This window comes from Gallinula chloropus (assembly GCF_964237585.1).
Source record: "Gallinula chloropus genome assembly, chromosome: 1".
In the NCBI taxonomy this organism is placed as follows: Eukaryota; Metazoa; Chordata; class Aves; order Gruiformes; family Rallidae; genus Gallinula; species Gallinula chloropus.
In genome coordinates, this window is record NC_140085.1 from 105,594,621 (window position 1) to 105,611,868 (window position 17,248).

Here is a 17,248-nt window from a genome sequence, read left to right on the forward strand (position 1 = left end):
GGAACTGTTTCTGTTTTGCATTTTGCTTTGAGTCTGCTCAGCCAAAGGCTATGAGCCCAAGCACAAGCAAAGCAGCCTAATTTGTATCATTTACACTTCTGAATTTGGCCTCTAGAATACTGCATCCATAGTAATAAAGTACCATGCTGCCTCTTTTTGTGAATGTTAAGATTGATGGATTAGTTATTAGCTTTCTTTAAAGGCCAACTTACACTCTGTGACAGACCCTGCCTTCTTTCTTTACTTCTAGATTATAGCTTGGAGCTTCATAATGGTAAAAAACTAGCAATAGTGCTTGAAAAAGAAGACTAACAAAATGTGATGCATCATTGTCACTATTCAAAGCACAGCAATAATTCTAGGAAGCACCACTTATATAATCAGTTTGGTTTATGAAATTTTACTGTGTTTGACAATTTTCTGCTAGGAGAAGAATCACAACTTGGGAACAAAAGAAATGCTATCTGCACTGATGTGCTGGTTTTGGCTGGGGTAGAGTTAATTTTCTTCACGGTAGCTGGTAAGAGGCTGTGTTTTACATTTGTACTGGAAACTGTTGATAACACAGGGATGTTGTCATTACTGCTGAGCAGTGCTCACACAGAGCCAAGGCCTTTGCTGCTTCTCATTGTTGTTGTTATTATTTTGCTTTGTTCTACTAAATTGTCTTTATCTCAACCCAGGAGGGGTTTATTTCCCTTTCCCACTTTCAATTCTCTTCCCTATCCCACTGGTAAGGAAGTGAGCAAGTGGCTTTGTGGTTGTTTTAGCTGCCTGCCAGGTTAAACCACAATGTCGTCATACTCCGTATATAGCTGAGGAAGCCAGCCAGGAGGCAGATTCACTGCTTGGTAACAGACTGGGCATTGGGGTTTTGCATGCAATGAGCAATTGCATTTGTACATAATTTGTTGTGGTGGTGGTATTGTTATTATTATAATTATTACTTTTTTTTTTTTCATTCTCCTCCCCATCTGCTTGTGGGGGGAGGAGTGAGCAAATGACTGCATCGTGCTCAGCTACTGGCTGGGGCTAACCCATGACAGTCCTTTTTTGTGCCCAGCATCTGAAGACAGATCTGACCAGAGTGTGTTAAACCAAATTTGTTACAAGTATTCAATATACCAGTTTAATCATTACTTTTCTGCTGGTCACAATGTTATTTGTTCACAGAATAGTTTTCAGAATGCTGTCACGTATCACCTTACCTGCCATATATATGGTTATCAGTGTTTATGTGTGGTTTGTCACTTCTGGGTGTTGGATTAAAGTTACTGCTCTGCCATTTGGTGTACTATTGGCTTATGGTCTGATAAAACCATTGACTGTTGGGCCACTTTTGTATTTGCATTCAGAGGTGGCTGAATCTGTACATGGAGGCAGTGAAGTGACATCTTCATGCCCATACTTTGTGAGCCATCTCTCAGAAGTTATTAACGATTATACTTTTTATTTTTTCTCCTTGGAGAGCCAATATGTGGGAAAGACAACTTCCTTCATCTCCCCCTTCTTCTCCAGGCTAATTACAATAGCTCGTGAGAATGTCGAATACCTGTGTGATGTTCAGACCAGCACATTTCCATTGCTAGCTCTCCTGAATGTGGTGCAGATTTTGTTTAGGGTTAAAGTATTATTTAAGAATCCTACCCAGAGATCAAACACATGACATTCATTGCAGTTACTCCAAACCCTGAGATAGGCACTGTGGATACTCCAAACCCTGAAACAGGCACTGAAGCTACTTCAGCCCTGTCAATAGGCACCATGGCTACTCAAACCCTGGTGAAAAGCACTGCAGCTGAACCAGAGACTTGACCCGTGCTGGCATCAGTTGCCCCTATACACAAGAAGAAACAGACACAAAAGTCAGCTTGTTTAGTAAAGGATGACAAAGTAGGGTCATCACAAGAACAGAAAGAAGAGACAAAACCTAGGGTAACCACCCAATCCCTGTCCCTGAGTGATCTGCAAGGTTTCAGTCATTGATTAGGCAAGAAACTTGTCACCTGGCTGCTCTGATGCATGGACAGTGAGGTCAGTAGCCTGGAATTAGAGGGTAGGGAAACCAAACTGCTGAGATCCCTGTCCAAGGAAGGGAACATTGATAAGGCATTTGGAAAAGGGACACAAGCCCTCAGCATCTAGAAGTGACTTTTGTCAGGCATGAGGAAAAGGCAGCCGTTCAAAGATGTTGTTGAATGTATGGAGGTATCCCAGTACATGAGGGAATTAGCCATGTGGGAGATGGCTAACCCAAAACAATGTGCAGTTACCCACAGATCCCAAAGAAGTCCAGTGTACCCAACCCATGTGACAGAGGTTTGTACAGAGAGCACAATCAGCGTATGACAAATCATTGGCAGTACTGCCCTGGAATTACAAAGAGGCACCAGTGATGAATGAAGTGATAAAGTGGGTGGTCAACTCTGACAGTAGCTAGAAAATCTCTCTTCCTCCCTATGGACCTGTGTCTCAGCTGTGTAAAAACTGCCCAAAACCTCTGAAAACCTGTTTAAGAAACTGTTCCAGCACATCCAGCAACTCAAAAAGGGTATGTTCAATTCCCCACTTGTACAGACCGGTATCACAGCTGTCAGGAGTAAGCACTCCTCTGCTCAAGAGAGAGGACGCAGAGGGTACACACCTGCAAGCACCCTGTGGTTTTACCTGGGTGACCACAGACAGGACATGAAGAAGTGGGGTGAGAAACCTACCTCGACCCTAGAGGCATGGGTTTGTGAATTGCAAGTCAAAACAATTTCAAAGGGGGATTCTTCCAGGAAAATTGTTGTTCCAGTCTCCAGCCAGCAGTTTTCATGACAGAGTGGGACTGATTTTACTTCTGATCTTATAGAAGGAGCTTCTGATTTTTATTTACAGGAAATAACAAGGATGGAATTTGAATCCATGTCTGCCACAGGAACTGATGTTAATATTAGTATTCCCTGCCTTTGTTATCCTGTTAAACTATCTTTATCTCAACCCACAAGTGTTTTTTCCATTCTCTTCCCCATCCATTTGGGGCATTTGGGAGGGGTGAGTAAGCAGTTGCTTAGTTATCAGCTGGGGTTAAATCATGACATAGCGCTGAAAAAAAACCCAAACCAACCCTATTTATTTTGTGAAAGTTCTACATCCACAACTGTCTCTCAGAAAAGGCTATTAAATGATTATCCAGCTAAGTGGATACATTCTGCATATGGGAAACTTTCATTTTCTCCTCCAATTTCTTCTTCTTTCCAAGGTTCTTATTGTTCTCCCTTTTAAAAACAAAAACAAAAACAAAAACAAAAAACCCAAAAACCACCTCATGAAAGGTGTAATCTTCCATGCTGTTCCCCTCAGGCCACCAGTTACCACCACACTGACTCAGTTTTTCCAGAGGCAATGCCTCAAGCTAAATTTACTGCACAGGCAGCCAGGGATCTGCCATGAGTCACATGCAGAAATTAACTTCAGGTACTACAGAAAAACTTGCAAAGCCAAAAGTAGCAAGTGGCTGATTCCTGGAAAGATTTGAGAACTAGTATAAAATGGTTACTTTTCCTACAGAGTAGTTTGCTTACTAAGGTCCCCTTCACACTATGGAGAGGCTTGGGCAGTTTGTCACTTGGAAAAAGAAGAGTGACATTAATAATCAGTAATTAATACATGTTCCTCTCCAGAATCAGCACCACCTGTAGGCTTGCCAGCCACTTTATTAAATGCTCTAAGTCTCTTTAGCTAAGACATCTTCATTTTAATTATAAAGCCTATTTTCAAATACAGTCAAAACAGCTAAAGTTGGGCACATGAGTAATATGTAAGTATTATCCTTTTAGCATATTTTTCTCAAAGGTTGCACTGTTCCCATGTTCCTCAAACCTGTGAGTTACGTTAGAGGAAGGCTGTGAACTTAACAGATGACCTGTGGTTTTGCCTGTGTTCAGTAAAGTCAATCTGAACATCCAGGGCCAATCTGATGTTTCCCAGAGTTGCTGGATTTATTTGATTTATTGTGTATGCTTAGACTGATTGGGCTGTCCAGAAGATACATTGCTTCCTGGAAACATCATGGATAATGCTCTCCAGTGCACTGTGCACGTACCCACCCACACACGAGCTGCTGCCTGGAGTCCAGGAATGGAATACAACTGTTCTGCTGGTGGAAGGCAAAGCCAAGTCACCACCTTTTGGACAGAGTGGACCAGGAATAACCTGGACACATCTATGCAGTGTGCCTAAGACACCAACATAGAGCTTCAGGGCCAGGTGGCAGCCAGGCAATGGGCACAGAATAGTCAAATCATCTTGTCAAACAGCAGATCATAACCTGAGTTCCTGCTTCCTGCATGCTGTTCTTGTACAGCAAGAAGGAAGGCAGGAAGGAAACACCTAGATAGAAAGGGAATTTTAGATAGGAAGAAATCCAGATAGGAAAGGAACTTTAAACACAATTTTCTTGAGGTAGCCTAACCCAATTATGAAGAGTTAAAACATCTAATTTCATTTATTGCTAATTTTGTTCATTATTCAGAAAATAAGCTTAGATTGCATTTTATGAGTGGATTGGTATGAATAAATCCCATTAAAATATCAGAATATTGTAATTGGCTATGTAATATTTTACATATCAAGACAAACCTAATAGTCTTCGAAGCTCTGCAGGATATGAAATGACATGCATATTTCAGTTTTTATTCCTACAGTTCAAGGCTTTTTAGCAAATTATTTTCATAAGGATTTCTTAAGGCTTTGTAGTTTAGAACTGCAATCTGCTTGCTATCCACAGGGAGTATTACCAGAGATTATCAGTACTTAAACTGATGAAGAAGATATGTCATGTCTCTTTTACATCTGTATAAAGGCACAACCTCAACAGACCAGCTGCAAAGGACACAATAATTTGATAGAGATCCTTTCTGTGGTGGGTTTTTTTGTAAGATATACTAGTTCTGCCCTTAAAAGTCATATGCTTCCATGAATCCTCAACAAACTAAGTGGAATGGAAGCCTTCTTCCTGGAAAGCAGCAAATCTTCAGACACTCATGGATCTTGTCTAGCAGAAAAATTTCTATGCCTTTTGTGAATGCCATCATATGTATTTTTAAGTTGGCCAAACAAATGTTGAATTGCACATACATGCAAACACAGAGGGCAACATGTGTGACTGGGTTTTCCAGTACACCACAGCTGGCAGAAGCTGAAAACTCTCCATCATTTTTGGGAATTTGGGACAGTCTGATAACATTCCTACTGACTGGAAAAAGGGAAATTTAACCCCCACTTTTAAAAAGGGAAAAAATGAAGAATGCCTGGAACTACAGGCCAGTCAGTCTGACTTCTGTGCCTAGCAAGATCATGGAGTAGGTCTTCCTGGAAACTATTCCCAGTAAAGAGGTGATTGGTGAGAGCAAACATGACTTCACTAAGGGCAAATAATGCCGATTAAATTTAGTGGCCTTCCACGATAGGGCTATGGCACTGGTGGATAAGGGAAAGTGACAGGTGTCATCTACCTAGACTTGTGCAAAGCATTGGATACTATCCTGCATGTCCTTTTTTTAAAACTGTAAAGACATGGATTTGACAGATAGACCACGCTGATGGACGGTTCAATTGCCGATGACACCAAGCTGTGTGGTGTGCTTGACATGCTGGAGGGAAGGGATGCCATCCAGAGGGACCTTGATAGGCTTGAGAGGTGGGCCCTTGTGAATCTCATGAAGTTCAATGAGGCCAAGTGCAAGGTTCTGTAAGTGGGTCTCAACAGACCCAAGCACAACTAGAATCTAGGTGAAAAATGGATTGAGGGCAGCCCAAAGGAGAAGGACTTGGAGGTGCTGGTTGATGAAAAACTCAACATGAGCCAACAATGCGCACTTGCAGCTCAGAAAGCCAACTGCATCTTGGGCTGCATCAAAAATAGTGTGAGCAGCAGGTCAAGAGAGGTGATTCTGCCCCTCTACTCTTCTCTCCTGAGACCCCACCTGCAGTACTGCATCCAGGTCTTGGGTCCCCGAGATAAGGCTGTGAGAGTTGGGCTTGTTCAGCCTGGAGAAGAGAAGGCTCTAGGAAGACGTTCTAGCAGCCTTCCTGTACCTGAAGGGGCTTTCAGGAAAGCTGGAGAGGGGATGTTTATCAAGCAGTGTGGTGATAGGACAAGGGGAAATGGCCTTAAGCTGAAAGCAGGTAGATTTAGATTAGATAGTAGGGAGAAATTCTTCCCTGTGAGGGCAGTGAGGCGCTGGCACAGGCTGCCCAGAGAGGCTGTGGCTGCCCCCTCCCTGGCAGTGTTCAAGGCCAGGCTGGGTGGGGCTTTGTGCAACCTGGTCTAGTGGAGGGTGTCCCTGCTCATGGCAGGGGGTTGGAAATATATGGTCTTTAAAGTCCCTTCCAAATCAAAACATTCTGTGGTTCTAAGACTCTATAAAATTAGGATCACCTGCTTCAGAAAGGACCTTAACATTTCTATGAGAATTCGTATTGGAATTACAAGCACTCTGGTTTGATTTACGTAAAGGTGTCCCTTCCTGCTGTAGGGATGTTGGACTATATGACCTTTATAGGTCCCTTCCAACCTAACACATTCTATGATTCCATGGATTTTGTTATTGTATCAAGGATATCAAAGAGGTGTAGCTGGAGACAACATTAACACTATTCCTGGTTTGTATGCATGTATGTGCTCTCTTTAGGAGTGAGTTTTTTTGGCTTTTTTTCCTTATTGATTTTCTTTTGTTTGCTGAAAAACCTCTTGACCAATTCCTAAAAAAACCCCACAGCTAATGGTAGACAGAAATATGACTGCGGGATGTACCACAGCAGGATTTTGTGGCTTTGCTTCTTATCCAGTTGTCAGCAGGATGGATCCAGCTCTAGGTTCAGTATTACTATATTCTTGCTCTAGACCCTAACAACAGGACAAATGCTCCTAACAAATTCTTGCCTTGCCCATTATATTTGGAAGCTCTTCCACACAGGAAACCTATTGATTTTTGAATCATTTAGCAACACCAAAAACCTAAGTGATGCCCTGTCTTACAGGATGAAAAGCTGTTTCATGCCCTTTAAAGAACAAATTACAGAAGTATGTCTATATACTCAAAAAGCCAATCTTGGGATTGTCTCCAATGACTTCTTACTAATCAATTGAGCTCTTTTGTGCTGTCCTACAAAGATTTGATTTCACAACCCCACAGGAATAAGGAATTATTTAAATAGGCAATGCTGGTCCAAATCTCTGTTAAGCAGGCATTGTCAACTGTATTAGAAGTAGCTTAATTACATTTGGCAGTTTTGTGAGGAAGAGCATTATGTCCTGCATTACTGTTTCTAAGTGTAGCATATCACTAAGGACCTCCAATTAGATTGAAACTATGCACTCAGAAGGAAAATTTTGAGCCATCACAGGCCCATAATTATAAATTGCAGTCTTTGAAACCTGGTCTTCTTCAGAAACTGTGAAATGCAACTTAAGGGGTACTATTGTGTTTTGTTAGCCTTGTTTTGTCTCGCATTTTGATGAGTCACCCAGGTCAATTGAGTCTATGACATTTGTACTGAAAAGGAAACAAATGCTTGAGTCACTTTACCAAAGACAGTCAGCTCTGCTGGGTCGCTGTCTCGCTCCCCCACCATGTTGGTTCCAACACAAGTGTACATGCCAGCATCACTTTTTCTTGTATTGGAGATCATCAGCTTCCCACCACGGATCTGTTGCAAAACAAGGAGCTTTTTAAACTTCAGATAAACAAAATCTGTCTAGAAAAAAGCTACCTTCTCAGGCATTGAGTTCCACAACTAAGGCATCTAAAAGTTCTGTTCGTAAATATATTTATAGCTTGAAAATTATAATCCTGCATACCTAAACATATTTAAGCTTAAAACATATTTTATCCCACTGGCTGATTTAACCACATTTCAGATTTTTTTCTTTGATTTACATCTGATGGTTTACATTTCAAGCATTACATTTCTTCCTGCCTCTTCGACAATGCAGAGCACTTGTATTTTTTGCATGCTGACATGTCAAGCACTCTTAACATCTCTCTCAAGAAAAAGGCAATTTTACTTAGTTTTATTTAGTTCATTTTATTTCATTGGTGTCTGCACAGTTTCCTTATTCACTGATTAAGACAGATTTTCTCTTTTCCTTGATGCAAACAGACTGAATCTAGCCCAAATAGAGAATTCAAACTGACTTCTATAAGACTTAACCATTTCCTGGCTACAAAGGGTTCTTGCAGAGTGAAAGACCAGGGTAGTAGAAAGAAAGTAAATTTGCAGCTTGTGAAGTCACAGACAGTGACAAAAGTTAGACATCAGTGCGCTTCAGAATAAGCTAAAAATATTGCCCAAAGAAAGTTGAGGCTCAGGGAATGATAACCAGTTCCCTGTGACTCTTCCTTCCTCTACTCTTGAGTAGACCCTAGCAGAGACAGCCTGGCCCAAAAAATAACAACTCCTTAGATTGTTTAGCTTGAAATTCTTCCTTACAGACTCAAAGCAACAAACAAATTTCCTCATAGTACTTCCATATTGAATAAGGTCAGCACTGAATGAGTTACATATACAACATAAAACTTTACTTAAGGAATACTAATAGTGAAAAGCTAAGCATTTAAGAATTAGGAATGAAATATGTCCATGCTCCCTTAATTTATACCATTTGCATGTACATACCATGATATAATTTATAATTACTTTATAAGTTATGTATTTCTGGTGGATTCCTTATCATTCAATACATGGAATCAACTGTCACAAAACTCAGCCAGTGTTACTCATTTACTCAACATGTATTCCTACTCAGGAGCAATCATTCTTTATAGTATAGCTTCACAGCCTTCATTAAGAATGCACATCCCAATTACTACAGTAAATACAGCTGCTGGTTCTTTTTTCTTGCAGAGTATCTGTGCACCTCACGGACGCTACTGATTTAAGGTCTGATATTCTCATTTCACTGAAGTCAGGTTTCATTTCAGTGAACTGAAATGTAGAAACAGTAAGGCCAAACTGGTTGAAGACATGCACTGAGCTCCCCATCTAAGAGAGCACCTTACATCACCAAATCTACAGCTCTTACAGACCTCTGTTATACAAATCAAGCCTTGAGAAAGTTCAAGTTGGACACTCAAACTGGAAAGCATAAACATTACCCGCCTCATTTAGGAAAGCTCAGAGAGGCAAACTGCCAAGAGTAATGATAAGTCTCTACCGGAAAGGTGTCAGAGATACCAAGTTCTGGTGCACCTAGCTGTGGGGTTTCAGTGTAGGCCCCCTGTCTATAGACAACCACCCGATTTCTACTCACACTGATCCGCTCTTCTCTGTCATCAATAAGGACTTTATCTTTCTTCCAGAAGATGGTAGGCTCAGGGTGTCCACGAGGTGGCTGGCACTCCAATATGGCAGGCTCTCCAGCTGCCACCACAACATCTGTTGGGTTTTGGCGGAAGTCATCCCGTAGCACTAATGCAATAAATGAGGGAAAGAAGAAAAATTACTGAAAGTGATGACATTGTAAGTGGGAGGAAAAAATACATGCAGATACATAAATATTAAACAAACAAACAAGTCTCAAGCTTTATTAGGTGATGGCTTTGCATCTTACATTTGTTATAAAAGATCTCACAAAGGAAGATGGCCAGGCATGACTTTTTATCCAATAGAGGCAGATTACACATACATGTGGTTTTTTCCTTGTTTTTTTTTTTTTTCTCTAGATAAGAACACTGTTCTGCATTTAAATAAGAAAAATCTGTAGCACACATTGCTCTTTTTAACCTTGACTGGATCACTTCTCATCCTTGGAAAAGGAACTTTGCTGGTTTGATGTTGAATTCTTTTCATAACAGAAAACAACATGCTGAATACCTGGCTTGCCTGGATCTCCAACTTCAGTGTAATCCAGGTAAAGAAGTGACACAACTGATACTGAATTGCAGAGTTACACCTTGATATTGTTATTATTACTGTTATTATCATTACTGCTAATACATTTTGAAATGATCACCAGCTTTGAAAGGTGCCAGAGAAATCAAGTTGTTGATAGTGCATTTCCAGCACATTATTCATTCCTTCTTTTTTTGATACTTCTAATATTTCTGCGACTTTGACCAGTGCTGTCCCATGACATTGAAAGGAAAGAACATTTAAATCACCAAGCTCTTTGAGAACTAAATTAGGCAACACAGCTTCTTATGCAAATCAAGCTTCTAAAAAGAAGGATTAGGTCCAACTAGCTGGCTTCACTGCGTTAAAATGATATCCACTTCATCGTTATTCTTCCATGTGTGTCCTAGTCTCTAGGTTGACATTCTTATAAACATAAAACTGAAAATAGCTCTAGATGAGCTACTGAAATAGAATTTAGGGCATTTCCCCTCCTTGAATTTCAGCTACGTTTGGCTTTCATTACAGCTTTAAAACAGTTCTCGCCCTTAATGGAACCAGGGCCCTCTGAGAAATTAGAAAACACCGTATCCTAGTGAAGGGGCAAGTCAGGAAGAGTTCAGCAGAAATTGCTCAGTCTCGTTTCATAAGCAGAGATAATTTACTGCTTTCAATGTTAATAAAATGTGCCCCATTTTAACATTTAGAACTGAATATTTTTCTGTTCTCTAATAAGCCAGAAGAAAATATGATTAATACATACAAGAATTGGTCTCTGAATGGGCTAAGGTGAGCAAGCTGTATATATGTGGCACTCAAAATGACATCAGAGGTAACTTTCATTGTTCCCCATTTTGGGATACACAGGTAGATCCCAGAGGAAGGAGGGAATTAATTGGAAGTTAATTCCTTTTCTAGCACAATAAAAAAGAGTGATTATTTCAGCCTTGCTCTTGAAGCATAAAATAAAAGTGACAGGACACAGCTGGCAACAAATGCAGTTCTGATAAGAACCTGTAGTCTTCCTAGGTGACACACCCAACTGATACATTTTTTCCCCAACAGATAATTTAGCAAAAGACTCAATGCCAAAATATTTCTGGTTAGTACAAATCACTCACACACTTTTGATTCACAACAATTAAATTGACAGAAATGGAATTTATAGAGCTTAAGATCAAATGGAAGGAGCAACTTATGCAATGCACAATACAGAAACAGTACGCTGAACATCATGGGCTGCTGACTACTTGGCACTGAAACATTTTGCAAAGCCAAGAAAGCTGAAACCACAGCAATTTCAGAGAAAGAACCAGAAAAAAAAAAAGTCTTACAGAGTCACCTATTTCAGGAAGCATCTTCACGTGTCTCTGTCATCATACACAGAAAGAAAAAAATACTTCTAAGTAATGCCATGTCCTTTTTCACATAACTGGTAAATAGGTAAACAACTTCTTCCAGTATTATTACACACAAAATAAATATTAATTGCTACTGGCTTTATTTTTTGTACACTTACAGAACTTCAGTGTAAATCCATCAGTGGAAAATCCCCAGAAATCAGCAGATCCCATAACATAATGACTTTATACTCCTGACTCCCAGCTCCTGGCAGCAATATTAAGGAAAGCATTTTCCTTAACATTTCACACTGCTATATGAAGCTGACAAATAGAGTTTCTTGGGGTGATACACAGTAAATTACATTAACTTTCTCTGAATCATCCCAGCAACCGTGTAAGGTTCCAATCAGTTTGAGAATATAAGGCTAAGAGGTGATTTGATTTTATCACATTCCTTTACCCAAGTCTTACTGCAAATCTGGCTTGAATGGAAGACAAAATTGATGCTACGGGGTTTGCTTAATCTTACTCTGTACCTCAGCACATATGTGAATCTTGAATAGATGTATCTCACCATTTCCATCTAAAGTATTATGTGTTTTGGAGAAAAACAAAAATGGTTGGAGAAAAATGAAATAGGGAAAAAAATAAAGCAGGTACAGAAAGAGAAAGATAAGAGAAAAATGTGTGGAATATAAATTAAAGAGAGAAAACAATTCAGAGAGGAAGAGGGGGAACACTGTAAGTTTAAGGAGAAGGGGTGGGGGGAGGGGGAATAGCCAGGTAAAGGAAGAAAAATAATAAGAATAAAAGCAGAAAGAAAAACAAGGTAAAGAGCAGAGGGCATAGGATGCCATTCCTGCGTACAGTGCTTTTAATGTAATGTAACAACGACAAAACAAAGCACTGACATTAATCTGATCAGCACAGCCATCCCAGCACATCCAAACTTAACTCCGAGAAAGAGAAGAATGAGGCCAGAAGAAGGGAGTGTGCAGAGGAGATCAGGGCGTGCGCTGGCAAGCTTGGCTGTCCCACTCCAGCAGCACAGAGAAACACAGAAGAAAGGAACATCAACTGGAAGTTGAGTTCACACTTATTAGCACAGTAAATGGAAAAGTTACAGCACAGCTTAGTGCATTCACCATATCTAATGGCACAATCATCTGTGAAAACAGAAAAATGGTTGAGAGCTGCAGAATATTCCTCAGCCAATTATCCACGATTGCTGGGTACTTCCAAATAACTGTTAGTTTGCCTGAGCAGATCTGCACACACTGGCAAGAGGCTTTCGTTCACTTCAGAAGCCAGCCCACCTCAGGGCCCTCTTGGCAGGGCACAAATACATTTTAAAAATTCAACACAAGTGGTGAAATGTTGCCATTAGGTTCAGCTTCCTCATCCCATATTCTTATTTTGCTTTATTCCAACTTTAATATTGGTTATGTAGCTCCCTTTGTGAGAGCACGGGTGTTGCCCTTTGTTTAACAAGGGCTGCCAAAGAGAAGGATGGCCGGCATCTCATCTTGCCTACCCACTCTGGGACAGTGGTGCAATGGCAGTGACAGCAACGCGAAAGGGAGCTGTTCCCCTCTGCAGGCCCGGTGGCAGTGCAAACACACTCAACGTTTTGAGAGGCAACACCCTGAAAGGACAAAAGCTCCTGTATAGCTACACCTCACTATCTGCACAGGCACTGGTGGACCAGAGATGGAAAGGCAAGCTAAATCGTACATTTGGGCTACAGTGGTGCTGTGGACAAAAGTTAATTAAAGTTTAATCAGCTGCTTTGTTGCTCAAACAAGCTGATGCTGCTCGAACAAGAGCCACCACAAGGCGGTGTACAGGCACCCATGAGCATCATGGCGGGAAGCAAGCACACCGAGCAAGGGCGGCACCGTGCTACATGGGCACAGGCTGCACACCTGCCACAGCCAGGCAAAAAGAAGTCTCCGCTATCAAGGCAACTGCTTACTGGCACCTGCCACCTTCGGCCCAAATCCAGGCCTCAGTCTAACTGATGCTCATAAACCCAGGGAATTACAGGGCAACCCAATTAATTTCCTCAACCAAGGTTCCAGCAATGTGTTTAAAGGAAGTGCAGATAAAGCCACCACGTTTATGGGGTAGGAGGGAAGGTGGCAGGGTCAAAATTATTCTAGGCTAGAGATCCATGCCTTAATCCTGCTTTCCACTACAACAGCTTTCAGGCCCTTAGAAAGAAAACATTTTTATAGGATTTACATTTACATGATGATTACAAATAACCATCTGTCTGCTTCCACTTTTTCAATCTGGTCCATGTCCCATGAGTCCCTCGCCTCTGGTCAGAGCAGCTAAGCTGGAAGGAAGGAGTGGATGCCCGTCAGGAGGCTTTGGGATAATTGCATTCTTCTCCCACCAGCACTTGGCTCTCCACCTCCTCCCCCCCGGCATGCATGGCGAACATCTGAGATTACTGGGGATGGGAGGGAGTGAAAGACTATCTTTTTTGCCTTTTTCAATGAATGATAATGTCTTAAAACACAGCTACATCTGTCATGCTGACTAGAGGGTATAAAGAGATATCCAGTAAATATTAATGTGCTTCTCCAACTTGGGTCCTGGTAGTTTATCTTCCCCTTCTTATCCTATTATGCTTATCTCAGGATAATATTACTCTCATATAAAGATTTTACACAGCCACATTGGTGGCAGGTTGGTCACCTGCCACGCAGAGGTAGGTGTCCCCTGATCCCAGGTACTGCCCCACAGGCATTTCCTAAATCCTCATCTCTCCACCATATCTTTGGTACTTCTCTCCTCTGATACATACTGATACACACAATCAACATGAATTATTACGTCAAATAACTGCCCAGATGTCATGCAGTGGACAGATAAAAGGATGATTATACTTTAGGCAGTGTACAGTGCAGGGGGGTATTTTAGTACTTGACTAATGTCTATGATCTACTGAAATGGTCCCTGAGCAAGCTGGCACTACCTGCTGAAATGAGGTGACAGAAAAAAAAAAGGGGTCACAAACAACCTTCCTCATGAAGAATAATAATATGCTTTGTTTGAGGATGCTGCTGCCCTACCTCTTCATTTCAGCAATTGCCTCTGTAACATTTCATAAGGACAATTTAGGAATAAAACCCACCCTGCAACCTAGGCAACAGTCCTAGGCAAGACTTCCAGGGAATTCCTGAACTCCTTCTGCATATGTTCTGCCTGGGAAAAGCTGCCATATTTTCAAATTTTAAAAACTATTTTAATGAACTATAGGTGGGTTTTTTTCCCCCGTTGTTTTTCTCTTCCTTTGCCTATCTCCTGATACAGATATTGCCTAGGAGACATGAATGGTAGCTAATTTACCAAGACTCAAAATGTTCAGAGTTGACTCTAAAAAGAGGCCCCAAACACAAGAGAGTAATTTTTCGAGGTGTTATGATATTTTCAAAGAGGCCAGTAGCCTCAACAATAAGTTATTTATTAATAAGGTCCCTTGAAATCAAAGTGAGGAAGAAAGCAGCAAGGAGGTACCTACATCATAGGGAAAAAAAAAAGAAAAAGATATCCTCTTCCTTGAAGATTTGGCAACTTTATTTGGCTTCATCCCTTTTCCTCATTCAGTATTTCTTGTGCTTCTGAGCTCAAGAACCTACTCATTATTTACAGTTAAAGGTGGTCTGGTCTTTATTGTCAGGTCTCAGCAAAGACCAGACCAATCTGGAAAAAAACACTCCATTCTGACACAACCTGTGAAACTTCCAACTCATACTTACAGATACAGACATTTACAGAATTTGGACTTTGTGATGAGCATTAATGTCAAGAAGTGAAATGGAAACTGTTGCTTCTAAACACAGCATCTGTTAAACCAGGTGAATAAAGAATTACAGTGTTAGAAATCAGGTGCAAGAACAGACACTGACAAGTAAGTAGACATTTCAAATGGAGTCAATTGGAGATGGCTGTTTTTTTTCTCTCTGAATTTCAGTCTGAGGGGTACCCCAACTAGCTGCATAAAGGTCAGGAAAAAAGATAGAGATTTTTTCCTCTCTTATTTTCAGCAAACACTACAAGAGCCAGGCTTTGAAATCTTTTGTTAACAGTTAACCCAATTAAAGGCACTGACGACCTATTTTCCTCTTACACAATTACATAGGTATACAAGTGATAGTCACCGCAGACATTAGCTTATGATTTGTGCTGAATTAAGCACATACAATACAGCCTGAATACACTTACTGAAAAACTGTGTAATGTCCTTGCCTTTCTTATGATTCATTGTGCTCACTTGAATGCAATCTGACATCTCTGTATTTTTTTTTCTGAAATATTTTATTTGAGGAACGAAGAGTGGAGATTTTTCTAATTTGGAACATATTTATGTTTAAGCTTCCTGATTGAAAACAAAGTTCTATCACCTGTCTTCATTGTAATGAAGCCCCTATAACCTTCTCTCTTTTTTAAACTCCCGCCTCCTTCCACCAACAAATTCTGAATGCTGCAGTTAACAGTCAGCAATCTCATTACCCATCTGCCATAAATCTTCAAAAGCATCACTGTGTTTTGACAGTCAAGAAAGGCAAAGGGAAGCAATAATCATAACCAAGTATTCTTTGTGAATGCAAATATCCCGAAGACCACATTTAAGTAATTTCAGAAATCTAAAGCTATACAACCTAATATGTTGAAAAACATTCTTTAGGCTACAGAGCAGATTTCTTTTTTTCTTATTCTTAAAGCGTAATCACTCTCGATGAATGCACTGCACAGATTGCTAATGCAAAAAAGAGATATGCTTTCCAGGGGTTTATCTCACTGCAACTAAAAGCCTTATTGCTTGCTTCCAAGTTCAGAGACTTTCTAGAAGAGCTGGTGCCACAATTACAAATGACAAATTTTGAAAACTGTGCACAGTCTGTTCAAGTTTTAAGATTTAACAAGGAACCACTTGAATCATATTTAATAGTTATTTACTAACCCTTTGAACTCAAGTCTGATGTTAGCTTTTACATGCCCTTCACATATAATGGACTACATATTAAAAAATAATGGACAAGTAATGAATTTTTTCCCAACTAATGTGAACATCGGATGTGGAACCAAGCACAGCTTCAACAAATAACACATCACAGCTGAGTTAGTGTTTTTTCACTCCTATATTTTCTTTGCAGCAAGAATATGGAACTTGTTTCCCCCAAATCACTAAAGTACTCTTCAAATCACATCAACTATGCTCCTCTCTGAGCAATGCAGTAGGGAGGATCATATTTGGTAAAAGAGGCAATCCTCCAGAATCCCTCATAGGCTACTGTCAGAAAAAGGATAGACCCGAGTAGATAAACCTTTGTTCTCCTGCAGTACAGCTATTCTTAGGCTCCAATAAGCAAAAATAAAACAAAACAAAACAAAACAAAACAAAACAAAACTAAACTAAACTAAACAATCACCCCAAACTTAAAGGAATTAGAAATATATAATCAGTTTTCAAATGTGATAGCATCCAAAAAAGCCCAAAATGTTACTGTCAGAGATACATGAATGAAATTCAGGTAGGAGTTTTCCACTGAGTGCTTCAGAAGAGCAAACAGGGACTGCAGTGTAGATACGGAGTATAGCAGAGATTCCCCAGAAAGTACAGATTTAATTAGGAAGTTCAAAAACCACAGCATAATAGCATACAGGTTTACTATTGTGAGTACAAAAGTAGCACTGCCAGCTACCTGCAGCACTGTGCTCAACCTAATGAATGCTACCTAGAGTTTAACACAGCACTGAGCAATTCTATTTTTTCCAGTTTCCAGACTGCAGTTGGTTCTCCTGCAAACACTTTAGCTGCTTCAGTCCCCTGGGCTTACAGTTCAAACCCCGCCAAAACACCTAAAATGTACACGAACCCTCAGTAAAACAAAGGAGTAGGAACAGATGAGAATCATGAAAATGAATACAAATGAACGAATATTTCTTGTGTGAGAAATATAGAACGTTATATGCTTCATTTAACCAATATAATACTGACTGCAATCTCCAAG

The 17,248-nt window shown here is 40.3% G+C and overlaps 1 protein-coding gene across 1 annotated transcript in view; it reads right to left on the reverse strand.

The window, feature by feature from the left end:
• Positions 1-17,248, reverse strand: part of ROBO2 (roundabout guidance receptor 2) — a gene marked incomplete at its 5' end in the record, with an annotated part of 461,552 nt that overhangs the window by 144,434 nt on the left and 299,870 nt on the right. Inside the window, 2 exons of the mRNA XM_084279241.1 lie at positions 7,575-7,695; positions 9,299-9,456. Of these exons, the coding sequence (XP_084135367.1) occupies positions 7,575-7,695; positions 9,299-9,456 (279 nt within the window). The remainder of the gene's footprint in view (positions 1-7,574; positions 7,696-9,298; positions 9,457-17,248) is intronic.